At 42.7% G+C, this 13,724-nt stretch overlaps 2 protein-coding genes across 19 annotated transcripts in view; one reads left to right on the top strand and one right to left on the bottom strand.

The window, feature by feature from the left end:
• TOLLIP (toll interacting protein) overlaps positions 1-10,380 on the bottom strand; it is a 73,324-nt gene extending 62,944 nt beyond the window's left edge. The window contains exon 1 of the mRNA XM_080404070.1: positions 10,304-10,380. The gene's annotated coding sequence lies outside the window, so the exon portion shown is untranslated. The remainder of the gene's footprint in view (positions 1-10,303) is intronic.
• A 1,198-nt stretch (positions 10,381-11,578) lies between these two features.
• Positions 11,579-13,724, top strand: part of BRSK2 (BR serine/threonine kinase 2) — a 316,099-nt gene continuing 313,953 nt past the window's right edge. For all 18 annotated transcript variants that reach the window (XM_080405930.1, XM_080405931.1, XM_080405933.1 and 15 more), the window contains exon 1: positions 11,579-12,898. In XM_080405930.1, coding sequence (XP_080262056.1) covers positions 12,805-12,898 — 94 coding nt within the window. In that variant the 5' untranslated portion in view covers positions 11,579-12,804. The remainder of the gene's footprint in view (positions 12,899-13,724) is intronic.

Raw genomic sequence — 13,724 nt, forward strand, 5'->3', positions numbered from 1 at the left:
AGACCAGGTTGCTCCAAGCCCCATCCAGGGATGGGGCATCCACAGTGTCTCTGGGCAGCCTGTGCCAGGTTGTGTATAATGGATTTGTTCACATGCTTACAAGCTTCAATTCTGCCAGACAAATGCATTTTTGGGGTGGATCTCAATAGTGTTATCTACAAAACCTGTCTGCAATCTGAGATCAGGGCCCCCTACCCCAGCTGTCTTTAGTAGGAGGACTTTCAACTTTGCGACGTTGACCACTAGAGGGTAGTAACACACATTTGCACTAGGTGCCCCACGAACAGGACGGATTAAAATGCGGGAGAAAATAAAAAGGAAACCTGGTGTACGGACAGGAGGTGCCAGACCTCACCGATTTAAGTGTGTTGTGCCCTCCATACACTTGTCACTGCATAGACAATCATTCACTACTGTGAATCTGTGAGATCAAGAATTATTGACCAGCTAGGAGAACCATCTGTGAAATTCCATGTTTGACGTCACTCGTGTGTGTGTATTGGTTTTCAAGACCTTGCCTTAGACAATACAGAACACAAAGGTAATGTGCTACATTCTTTTCACAGTTGTATAGGTAGCTGGGAATAACTTAAATGCATTGTACTGTTACTAATGCTGGCAGAGCTACCACCATGATTTCCGCATGAGAGGGCAAAAAGGTTTTGACTTGCAATTATCCAAATCTTTACAGGTGGAGTGGAAATTTTTTTAAGTGATCTTGGTACTCAAACATCTGACTTAGGTTCACACAGAACTGACTTGTCAAAAAGTGAGCCAGAAGTCTGTCACATATAAACAGGTCCATTTTGCAGAAGGATCTCTCAAATGGCAGGATTCAGTATCGTTTGTATCAGTATCTGTATCTGTATCTGTAGACTCAAATCTTTTCCTGTCTTTATATATCTTATTCTCATATTTCTTACTCTGTGTGTCCCTGTTCCTATTTATGCCATCTAGAACTCTATCCGAAGTGTCTATGAGTCACAAGTATCTTTAACTATTGTCACTGATCACACAATTTTTGCTATAATGGGAACAACAGTATTTGACCCTTGCGGTTTTAAACTCTTCATGATTCTTTCTGTTTTTCAGGCGAAGTTGTTTCTACTTGTCTCCTTTGAAATAGTCAGCTTGATTTCACATCATCAATAATCAGATGGACTTCATGACCCCATACCAAGTCTCTAAGCTTTAGCAGAAAGTATTTTAGGTGGTTTTTTGCTTTTTGGGTGTTCAAAGATTTCATGGCTTTTGGCAAGAGATAGAGAAAAAAAGCTGCCTTGTGGCTGCTGAATTGGGACTCCAAATCTGTTTTCAACCCTGTTTCAGTTGTAGACCTCTCAAACGATGCTGGGTAAATTATTTTATTTCTCTGTAGCACATGCCTGTCTTTGTGAACTGGAGAGAGTCATCACTGGGAGCAGGATTGTCACATTCTTATGTCTGATCAGTACTTCTTAAGATACAGCGCTTACTCAAGTTTGGACATCTACATCAAACTGTAGCATAGAATCTAATAATATTTAAATGCTAATATGAAGAACATACAAGCAGCAGTAATTGCCCTTTAAAAAAATGTGTTAATTTTGGTAAAAATGACCACCAGAATGGAAACAGTGTTAAGGCCAGGTCTTGACTTCACCACCACTGATGTTTATTTACTTGGTAGATTTTTTAGAAGTTTATCTATACCTGCTCAGGACCTGGTCTTTGGACTTTTAAAAGACATACAACACTATTCTCATCTAACTTCATTACAGGTATTTTGCTTACTTCTACCATTCCAGTTCAGGCCTGTTTCACTGGTATTTCTTCCCACATGAGCTGTGTGTTCTTCATTTAGGTATATTTTGTTTTTCTTACCAGAAGTGGGATAAGAGGAAAACCCAATTAAATACCTCTTCTGTGGTCTCTCTCATCCTGTGCCTTGCAAGTGCTGGGATTGCTAATGTCAGTCTCTGTGATTTATCCACTGGGGTGAAGTTTTTCTGACCTGCAGTAACAAAGTACATCATTGTTGGCTTGCATGTTATAAAAATGATGCACAATACTCACATCTAAAAGTCAGAATAAACCTTTTACGCAGCGCTTTGTCAGTTCTACAAATGGTTGCAGTTAATCGATGCTATAAAACTTTCCTTCGGGCACTGGTATTCAGCGTTCACACTGGGAAATGCAGTTTGAGTCTGACATTTTAAATATGGGTGGTATTACCTAATGAAATAACTTGGGGTCTGAAAATTCCCATCAGTAAAAAAGCACAAAACTGCTGCTGAGTTAGGGTATGTAAAAGCATCTTCCGGAGCACTGAGAAAGAGAGGTACATTGTACAGACACTATCATTTTGCTACTCTTTTCCTGCAGACACTTTTAACTCAACTACGCGTCTACTGTCCCATTGGTGCATCCATGTGATTTTCATCAATATTAATGGGATCTATGTGTATGAGCTGATGAGGGCATACATTGAATTCAAACTTTCTTTTTTCTTTACTAACAAGTGTCATGCAAGTCTTGTCATGAGAGAAGCCCTTAAGACTTTTTTCTACCTTGCCATAATGAATACCTTAGATTTAGCAAACATTTCAGGATTTCACCAGGATATTTTTTTTTTATTTTGTATTTTACAGACTTGACATTGTACAATCAACTAGCTCCATCTCAGGGGCTGTGCAAAGAAAAGATGCAAAGGAAAGGAAAGTTGTCCAGCTCATGACAAACTGGAAATTCCATAGGTTTTTATCTGATGTTTTAATAGTGAATCACTGGGTAGACATTTTCTTACATTTAGGTGTATAAAGAGTAAAGATGGCATTTGGAATTTGGCTGTTATGAAGCCCTCAAAGAAATGTTATCTCTATCGAGACCATCTTCTTAGCATTTCCTGAAATTCTGGACACTCAAAAAAGGATGACACAGAGGAAAGATGTGAAAAAATCATGGTGGAAAAGGCTAGAGAAGGAAAAAAAGCACTTTCTGGGACTCTTCTCTTATAGTACATGCTGTACCGTACCCGAGGCAAGCCCATGCCTAGAGGGCTCAATCTATCCTTAAGTGTATGTGACCTACTAACCACAGTGAAAAAAAAGAGCAGGTGATCTGATTTACTGCTTTTCTGAGAGAATAACTTTTGCCTTGGCAGGAGCGATTTGAAGTAGGCACTCATGCTAATAGTGTGTGCTGCTACTCCCACGGGGTTCGTGGACCGTTCTTCAGAGCAGCTGTATCCCAGCTTTTCAGCAGAACTGTTGCAATGGTCAGTGCAAACTGACCATACTAAAAAAAAGAAGATCCTTCAGTCCTGTGGTTGGAGTGTTAGTTCTCATTTCTAGGCAGGTGAAAAAAACAAAAGTAATATGCAAAGAATACATTTCTGATACAACTTTTCAAGAATCTCAGATTTTTCAAGGACCCTTTTCAAAGACCTCAAAGTATATCATAAAGAGCAGGTGAGTTGGAAGTATTTTCTGAGAAGGAATGAAACAAAGTAAAGGAAGCTAAAGGCAATAATCGGATTTTAGACATCTCAACTTTGGGCTGCCTACTTTTAACTAATTTTAATAGGACTGATATTTAGGAGTGCCAGTGGAGTGACTAGTATCTGTGACACATAAACTCACTATTTAGTTTGGCAATTCTTGGTCAGAGTGACTTGCCGAAGCTCATGAAGTTAACCAAAAGCAAAACCTGTGTAAGGTGGCAGAGTTCTATTTTCCAAAGTTTGTTTATTCAACCAGTTTGTAACGCTTTCATACTGTTCCTGCTGAATCATTTAATCATTACAATGCTATAGTTTGTTTCAGCTTTTTATATCACCAGCAGGTGGGGATTTAAAAAGCACTTCGCTGTTCATCTTTTGGTCATCCTCCTAACTTTAATCTGAGTATTGTTTTATTTTACCAGAGGCTTTCCCAACAGGCTGGCATTCTCTCTGAAAAGCTGCATCACCTATGGAGCTAGGAACTGTGACCTTCTGGTGCTTGAATGGTTCTACGGAAACTTCAGAACTTCCTTTACTTTTTTCTATTTATTTTTTTAAGTCATTAAAACATAGGTTTTAGAAAGTCTGAAATCCCCTCCTACAATTCTTTGGGGAGGCAGGGAAAGTGCTTCAGCCTTCTGGACTGCCCTGTTCAATACCTCAGGGATTCTGGAGCTGGCTTTTTCAGGTTTTGTTGTTTTTGTACTTTCACGTTAGCAGCATAAGCATAGCTTGATTATCCACGTATTGTTCTAGTATCTTATAAATATTGTATCTAGTATCTGGTGCTCCCACTCTGAATGTGTTTGGGTCTGTCACTGGTGCTCCCACTCTGAATGTGTTTGGGTCTGTCACTGAGCAGAAAGGCTCTGGAGAAAATCAATTACTGAGGAAGGTGTTAGTATTACAGTGTATGGTTTTTGTTACTTTTGTTGGGCTTTTTTTCCCAAATGAACAAACAATTGGTGCAGTTAGCAAACACATTTTAAGGGAAATGATGTTGGTTTTCCTTTGTGATAAGAAAACCCAGCATTTTGAGCAATATAATCAACCACTTGCACCAATTAATAGACCTCAGCATGCAAATCTTCAGAACAGCCTCTTCCTCCTCGCCTGTGCAACTAGCAGTAGAAGAATCATGTAGCTGGTTTACTTTTGATGAGCAATATCCTGTTGACCCCTCCAACTGTTCTTCAGTTCTTTAATTACTTTCATCAGATGAAACTCTTCCTGTTGGTTTATGCTTGATTCTGCTGTCAAGTCTGCTGGCTGTTGCTAACCTACACCTGACTTGCAGTCTTCATCCCAACTACCATCCTGTGATCTGTCTTCCTTAAAGCTTATCTTTTGCACTTGCCACTGCTATGTGTGGCAATTTGATGAACAGATATGGATCTGCCTACTGGTGCATAGTGGCCTCAGGATCTTGGCTCCTTTGTTCTATTTGCCTACTGTTCAGCTTGGCACTCTTTTATTGTTTTTGAGTAATGCCTTTTGTTTTCTGTGAGACTGTTGTGAATACAAAGTCCCACTTTTTCACCTTGCCAATCTCTTATCTTTTACCAAATACCTGGGATAATGTATTTTTATGGAGCAGGGGACTGTTCATCGTTTTGCCATTGCCATCAGCTGCTGGCCTGTCTTTACTTCTAAATCTTCCTTCCAACATTTTGTGGGAACCTAGGGCTGGATGTCCTTTTCTCAAATTCCCAGCGGGTGCTAAATCACTACAAATGTGTGCACTTCGCAATTTCCCACTGTGTGTCAAATGCCAGGTATGCCTTATCTTCCAAGAGATACAGCATGCCTCCTGTATGACAATTCCTGTCTGAGGGTCATTTCTACAATTCTCCCTGCAGTAGGAATGGCAAGCTATTGTAACCAAGAATCAAAGTGTTTCTTGTAGTTAAAAGACAAATTACCCAACAGCAAAACACACAGTTCTGTGTGACAAAAGACCATGAAGGAGCTCAGAGAGAATAACAAGAGAGAGGTGCCCAAATAATACCCTGCCGGTCTCCTCCCAGGCCCATGGCAGGGGCGATCAGCACAAGCCAAGATGAGCACAGGGGGTGGCAGGAACGCAAATCAAGGATCCCTCCGTCAGCTTTCAGACTAAGGGGCTCACTGCCTAGGGGTGGGACACGTTAAGGGATGGTGAGAAGGTGAAGTGACCTGGCAACAAGGGGGTGAGGGGGTCTCCAAAGGGCCAGCTCCATCTGTGAGAGCACCTGTGCATCTCTAGCCATGAGAGCACAGGGGAGGCAGGGGGGAGTGGGGCTGTTGGCCTCACTGGCTTGTATGCACAGGTGCCAGCAACTGAGCAGACTGGGACCCAGGGGCCTGCCACTGGGTAGACTGACTGTGTAAGTCCAGTTGCTGGAGGCATCCACCTTGTGCATGCATATTTATTTATTTATTTATTTATTTATTTATTTATTTATTTATCACTAATGGACTTCCACCCTGCTCAGTCAGAGAGGGGAGCAGGATAAGGCCATCAGCTCTACCTGTGTTCACATGACTGCTCTGAGTGCCTGTCCAGGAACTGTGTGTCCAGCCATGTAGATAGGTGGTGCATGTTTAACTCAAACTGTACCTCTTACTTTCTCTGGTTAAAGTTCCCCTGTGGTCTAGAGCAGGGGTCCTCAAACTTTTCAAACAGGGGACTGGTGCGTGGATTAAGTGGCAGGAAGTCATCTGCGGCTGCTTGGTTTCCCCCCCAACCCCCGGCGGGGGTGGGTGTCTGTAAATACCGGGGGCCAGATTGAGGACCCTGGGGGACTGTATCCAGCCCATGGGCCATAGTTTGAGGACCCCTGGTCTAGAGAATTAATATTTTCACTTGTTCATCCCGGTCAAAGCCTTTTAGGCTACTTGACATCTCTGCTGAGAAATGCAGGGATATTCTAGGATGTTGACTGAAAGTTTCACTGAACCACCTGTGAAAAAATCTATTTTGTTCAGTGTATTTCACATCACAATCACACTTCACTGCATTGTTAGAGTGCCTATAAAACATCCATGATAGTTGCTAATATGTGCTTAACAGTCACTTCTTTATGATATAGTCTGCCAGCCTGTGATCAGGCTGCACACACATTTTGTAGCAGAAGCTGAATGGATAGAATTACTCTACAAGAGAAAAGCACAGCCAGAAACTGTGTTTCTGTTTTCACATGCCTATTTTCTACATCTTAAGCACCAAATGCTCTGGTCTGTCAGCTCTACTCTTTCTAGGCTTCCTGAGCAGTCACCTTGCAGCTGGAACTGTTCCATACAGCTGCACGATTTCAACAATGGTGCCTCACCCATAGTTTTATTTTCTTTTTGGAGTTCTTCAGCATTGATCAATGGATGTTACTTGTCTCAAGGATTCACTGTCTTCTGAGAAGTATGCACATAATCTGAAGAGATAGCTGGCCATCTGTCATGGTGTCAAATTTTTAAGGGAAGACAAAAACAAGCTCACGGAAAAAGAAATCTGTTGAGGGCTACAGCATACACAGAAACAACATCTGGGTTAGGAAGTCCCTGAGCTGAAAACAATCAGCTCCTGAGAGAGTACTGCAGGGAAGAATCATACACACTTGCCCTGGACTTAATTCTTCTCTAAGCTTGTGTTTGCAGGTACCGCTGGAGACATGATATTAGGGTAGGGAGACACTTGCTCTAACAACCCAAGAGGAACATCCTTTTGGTCTCTTGTACCTCAGACAGGTCAGTTATCACAGAACTACCTTACCCCAAAGTGTCTGATTCCTTTCAAGTTTGGTTTCCATCAAGACCTAGTTAAAAACTTCACACATTGAACCTATGTGTCTGTATAGAGTATTCATATTTTTATGAAATACAAAGCTCAGTGTATGAAAAAAACTTACAGAGAGGTTTTCACATTGCCTTATTAAACTGGAAAGACCTTTCTGTTTCTTAATAGCTTAACAGTTCTGTGAGGCACAGGTAATGACAGCAGCAAGCTTGAGAAAAGGACATTAGTATTTCCAAAATTATAAACAGACTCCACAGTCCAGTGGAAGTAATACTGTGAAGGCAGTTATCTGTTCTGTTCTTAAAGATTTTACAAGCTTTTACCTTAAACCAGCTTGAAACAAAGATGATCCATCAATGATGATCCAACAGTTCATTTTACTGGGTGAACATTAACAATGAGGTACTAGAATATTCAGAATGCCAAGAATCCTAACAATAATAGTTAAATAAATAAATAAAACCCAGCAATAATGACAACAGAAAAACATCCAAAGTATCTATCTAAATACTATCATGGTATACCTCTGCTGGGTGACATGGACCACTTTAGGAGCTGCTAATGTGAGAGTCTTTGTGGAAGAACTGTCTTCCAGTAACCAGTGTTAACTAGTTCAAGTTCCTCAGCACTTGCTGGCTAGTAGAAAAAGTGTCTGAACTCTACGGGTGTTCTAAGAATTTGAAACATGATCCACTTACTGAAATCACATCCTTTCTTTTCCTAGGGTCTGCCTCCGCTTCTTAGGAAGATGGTACATATGTAACGCAAAGGGGACAAATTCTCAATTTTAGACTGTTAGCATCTGTTTGGAGATGCTGCAGACTGGTAATAGTTATCCTCAATATAGGTATTACCCATTTGTCAACAGCATTGATGCCTAATGTCCATCAGATACCCGGCTCAGTTTATTATGGAGTATCTCTATAATGAGGTTAATTCCCAAAATATTTTATTTCTAATACCACTTATCAAAGGGGTGTAATGTGTCCACAGGCATGTGGATAGAATATGTAATTCAGGATAATGGACTCTGACATTGCAAATGCTGAGTATTCTTGTCCTGCTTATCCTTCGTATATCCTTATCATTGGGATTATCTATTAGGTTATTCCAACTGGAGGCAATCTCCTATTTTATGTGAACTCTTCTTACCACAAGAAGACTGTTGATTCATTCCATGCTCATTACACTGGTTTATTGGTGCCTTTTCTTGGAACTCTTAAACTTTCTTCTTTTACTTTCTATTATTAATTCCACAAACATACTCAACTGAACAAATGAAAGACACTGAATAAAGTGTCAAAGAATGGTTTGGGTTGGAGGGGACCTTAAATATCATCTAGTTCCAACCAAAATGTCCTCATAGACCTGTTTTTTTTTTCCTTTTGCTTCTTTCATCACTACATGATTCATCTTGACCCTTAAGATTCTCATGGGAGTAAGAATGACAATGGCAAGTGTCTAAGAAAACAAATGAACTTGAGGACTTCCATTAGACACAAGCTACTGTCAATGGCAGTGGGAGAAAAATGCCAAAAATGCAAAAAAATTTGCTCTGCTTTGTTTCAGAAGTACGACAAAATTAAGCAAAATTATAGATCATTACTTTTTTTATTCACTCCTTACTCAAGCAAACTGTTGCTGGCATCTGTGTTGAGTCCTTCCTGAGTGAAATTTCTGAGATTTAGTACTTTAATGAGAACAATGAAAGAAAAACAATTAATGGGGAAAGAAGCAAAAGTACTGAAGATGGTGCCAATACTCTAACTATACCCTTAAGTTTACACTGCCTGTTCATTTAAGCACAAGATGATACAGAATAAGGTCAGGGGAAATCATCCTATATGCATCCCCAAAGACATCTGATATATCCAATGACAGCAGAGCCCTGTTTATTAAAAATACTTCTGGAACATCAAAACATTTGGATAAACAGGGCTTCAAATAATTGAGGGAGTTATTGTATAAGTAATTCACACCAGGGGGACATAACCTAGATTCAAAGGAGTGAGTTTCAGATCAAAGGGGTACAGATAAATGGGATTTTGCTCTATATGAACAAATAAACAGCATTTGATTATTCAGAAATCAGGAAGTGTCCAAACATTTTTTCAGAAAGACTTTAGGATGAAAGGTCAAATTTGTGGCAATAGGTCATACAGAAGAATATTCCTATGGAATCAAAAAACCAGGTAACCAAGAGGCCCAAAAGGTGTGGGTTTGGGGTTTGTTGGGGGGCTGGTGTGGGGTGGTGGTGTGTGTTTGCCGGGGTGTGTGTGTGTGGAGGGGTTTATGTGCATTTTTTTGGTGTTTGTTCTGTTTTTTAAACTCCCCGATGTTCCAGTCAGGATCACATGCTTTTTACCATGTTTTTGGTCCTATTCCACCCATGTCGCTGACACATATTTTGTGGCGTAAAGTGGGGAATTGTAACATCCATGGCTCTGTTAACTCATTTTCCCCAATGGAGTGAACACAAGCTGGGTTTTGGATGGACAATACTGTCCGACTGCTCATCTCTGTATTAATATCACGACCCAGATATGGTTTATCTACGTGCAGGCATCATAATCTCCTATTAAATGCCCTTTAAAATACAAATCTTGGCATTTAAAAAGATGTTAAGTGTAAAGATCTATGCTGATATTCACCCCCTGTATTAATACAGTGGTGTGGATAATTTGGTAATTTAGACAAATAAACAGGTTTTTTCCTTTTTCTGCGAGTTACGGTGACATTCCTGCCCTTCAGTATTGCCCCTTGCTGGCTGTGCAGAGCCCTTCTAACAGCAGGGTGGCAGAGGCGCAGACAGCCAGCACGGAAAGGGCAGTTAGAGGTCTGAGAACATGACACATTTTGATTCCCCCCAAACCTTGATTTCTGTGGCCAAAAGCCCAGCGGGGAGAGCGCTTCTGCTGCCACGGGGCACAGCGCCACGCAGGCGGGCAGCCGCAGTGAGAGGAGGGCCCCGGAGCCACGGGGTGTGGGGAAGATGCCTTCTGCCTCCATTTCCAGAGAGCTTTTTTCTTTTTTAACTGGGTCGCAAGACTTACCAGATCGTCCTGTTGAATCCACCCTGAAGTTTCTGGGCCTCGTAGCCGGGCTTTTGAGCCCCGCGGCCCGCCAGCGCTGCCAGCCCCGCGTCCCACAGCGCGCCGCGGCGCGCGCCCGTCCCGGCAGGCCCGCCAGGCGCCCCGCCGCCCGCGCCCCGCCGCCCCACAGGGGCTCCACGCAGCCCGACCCGGCCCCGCCCCCCCTCACCACTTTTGGCGGGAAGAGCGGTGCCGCGCCGCAGCCGCGCCGCCGGGGCTGCCGGCAGGGTCCGCTGCCTCCTCTCTCCTCCCCCCGCCGGCAGCTGCAGGGCAGAGGGAAGGGGAGCTCGGTGTGGGGGAGCGCAGCCCCGGTTGTTGGGGTGGTTTCCCCCAGCTGCCTTTCCTCCTTCTTCGGTGAGGGGCTGCGGGCTCGCAGGGTGAGGTGACGCACCTCGCCTCTCTGAGGGGAACAGGGGTTGGGTGGGAGTGTGAGGAGGTGCGAGGCTGAAAGAGGAGCGGCTGTTAGGCTTGCGATGAGGTGGGGGAAGAACAATGCTTAATGAAAGATTTTGGGGAGGGAGCTTGGAGAAATGGCAGTTTGGAGTTGAGTTTGGTAGGGGAGGAAAGAGCGGTGGGGGCAGAAGTTGCCGTTGGAAGGAGGCAGAGGCAGTCCACCCAGCAGAGGGGTCTCGGTGGGATGGGCACACCGGGTGAGGCCTGGAGGGGGACACAGGGAAATGTGGATGGTTTGGGGTGTTTTGCAGTTTGGGGGCAGGTTGCTGCAGTGGCATAGTCTGGAAGTGAGTAAAGGTGAACCACAAAGAGCAAAGCAGGGGAAGGTCAAAGCAAGTGGTGGGGTTTTATTACCTGAGGAGATGGGAGGTTTCAATCCGCTGGCCTGGTTTTCTCCGGCCTCCTCATCTTGTAAACTCCTCTGAAACCTGTTGGGTAGTTGTGTTGTCTGTGATACAGGTAAAGAGCCAGTTTCTAGTTTTATTCCCATTTACATCAGCAGCTGCCATCAGTAGATAGTATTAAAAAAAAAAAAAGGTGAATTTCCCTCTTTAAAAAAAACAAAAAAACAATGACATAGGCTTTTCTTTCAATGAGCAAAAGATAATGATAAGGCTTGTTCAAGTTTTACCCTCTCTTTACAGCCACTTTCTTTTACAGGCTTGTCAAGGCTTCCGTCTCTGACTGAAGAATCCTTGTTGTGTGTCATGTCTCAGTTACAATTTGATAAGAGTATCTTGACCAGTTTTCTGTCTGGATTGGAGCAGAGAAGAGAAGGTAAAAATGGAACTTGTGTATGGTAATTTTTTCAGCTTGATAGCCCTGGAGTCTGTCTGAAACTGTTGTATGGTCTTGAATCCAGAAAGTACATAGGCTTGTGCCAAACCTGAAGCTTATCTGCAGAATCTTTTGTTTCATTCAACTCCTTAAGCTCTGAAGGTTAAACACAGGTACCTGGACAGAAACAGTGAAAGTTTTCTAACACTGCTAGTATGGAGCCTGTGGGTCTGGGAATTAGTTCCTTTTGCCATCCAGTCCCTGAATTTTCTGCTGTATTTCCAATTAAGACAGTGGCCATACAATTTTTGATCTGTTCATCTAAGGACCTGAAGTCAATTTGCTCCCATCAAACTCAAAAGCAGGTCCCACTGTGTTCAGTATTTACAGGATTTGCCCTGGGTTTTTTCCTATCTTTTTTCTATTTGCCCCCCCTAAAGACTGTCTTTAAAGGGTAAAATCCACAGAGTATGTAGGTCCTCCAGAATCAAACAGAATCAATTAATTTCTCAAGCCCATTTTCAGTAGTAGTGGTTTTTTTTCTTTTCTTTCCTACTTCCTGCCACAATCTCAGCCTTTCTTTAATACTCTGCAAGTACAGCTGCATAGTGGAGTATAATTCGGAGGAAAAAAAAAAAAGTGTATGTTTGGGTCTCAAAATAATATACATATTAAACTATATTTAATTGTGCCTTATCAATAGACCGATAAACTTAGGTGTTTGCTGTTGCCGTTAATCATGATGCTCTGTAGCAGGCAGAGGCAGTAACTGCTGCTGATGGAAAAGAAAAGGTAGTGGAAGGAGGAGGGGAGAAGGAGGTGGGAGACGAAGGGATTGGCTGCTTTTAATGTCAGTCACAGCTGCGGGCCCCAGCTCTTCCGCTGCTCTAGCTCTGGCTCTCCCTTGAACAGCTCCTAGAGAGAACAAGGCGTGCGGAGCTCGGATCACCAGCATCATGCTCCTTGGGCTTGGATCGTAGATCCCCCTCTTTGAACATTAAAATAACTCCGTCGTCCATCAGTGTCCCAGGCAGACCCAGCAGGAAAAGACGCACGTGAGAGAGAGAGGAAAGAAAGAGGAGGAAGAAAAAAATCTGCAACCAAGTGGACTAAAGCAGAGAAAAAGAGTGCTTTGCTTGCACAGCTGCAAAGTGGGAATTTAAAGAACTGCAGAGAGAGAAATTCCAGCTCATCAGCACATACACATTGCAGAATTACAGATCCAGGTAGAAATGACATCAACAGGGAAAGAAGGCAGCGGAGCTCAACATGCACAGTATGTTGGACCCTATCGTTTGGAGAAAACCCTAGGAAAAGGACAGACAGGTTGGTTCTTTTGCAGCAGCACCGGCGCTAGAGGGAAGGTGCTGTAGCAGCCAGTGAGGTGCTGGGGATGGGATATTTGAGGGTTCAGGTTTTCCCATTTGCTATTTTAGTGGAGATAATATTCATAGGGTATTTTTGCCTTTATTTTTAGTTTTAATTTTAATTCTTTTCTTTCTTAAAAAAAAAAAAAAAAGCCCAAGATGCTTTATGTTCATTACTCCTGCTAATGGGTGTTGTTCTGATGACAGCCAGAGTGCATGCAGAGGAAGAAAATAGATGATCTGCTGGTGGTGAATTTTCACATCAATTTCTTCGCTGCCCTACTTAGGAGCATTTTCTTTTAATCATATTATATCGAAATGAAAGGTTCACAGCCTGTAGTACCGAGGAGGTGGTGGTGGTGGTAGTGGGGGAGTCACCAGCAGTATTTCATGACATCATGATTGAAAAGGGTGTAGTCCTTAAGGTGCAGTTGGGGGGTGTGGGGGTGGGGGGAGATATGTACAGTATGTCTGTGGCACTGACTGCTGTGGGTATTTAGCAAATATGGATGGATGGGCTGGTGGTTTTTGTGGGTAGGGTCTGAAATAAAAGAAAAATAGAGGATCAGTGGCAGAATTCATTCTGGTTATGCTGTGTTTTTGTAGGAGGGATTGGGGGGGAGGGGAGATTATTTAATTATTAAAGCTTGTTTATGAAACTCGTCCCCAGCAGATTTTTCTGAATGGAACAATGGTAAGAAATATTAAAAAGAGGAAACAGAGTGGAGGGAATTAGCAGAGAGCAGGTGCTTCTGCCCTACATGACATAATTAGATCCCTTAAAT

This window comes from Falco punctatus (assembly GCF_963210335.1).
Source record: "Falco punctatus genome assembly, chromosome: 10".
In the NCBI taxonomy this organism is placed as follows: domain Eukaryota; kingdom Metazoa; phylum Chordata; class Aves; order Falconiformes; family Falconidae; genus Falco; species Falco punctatus.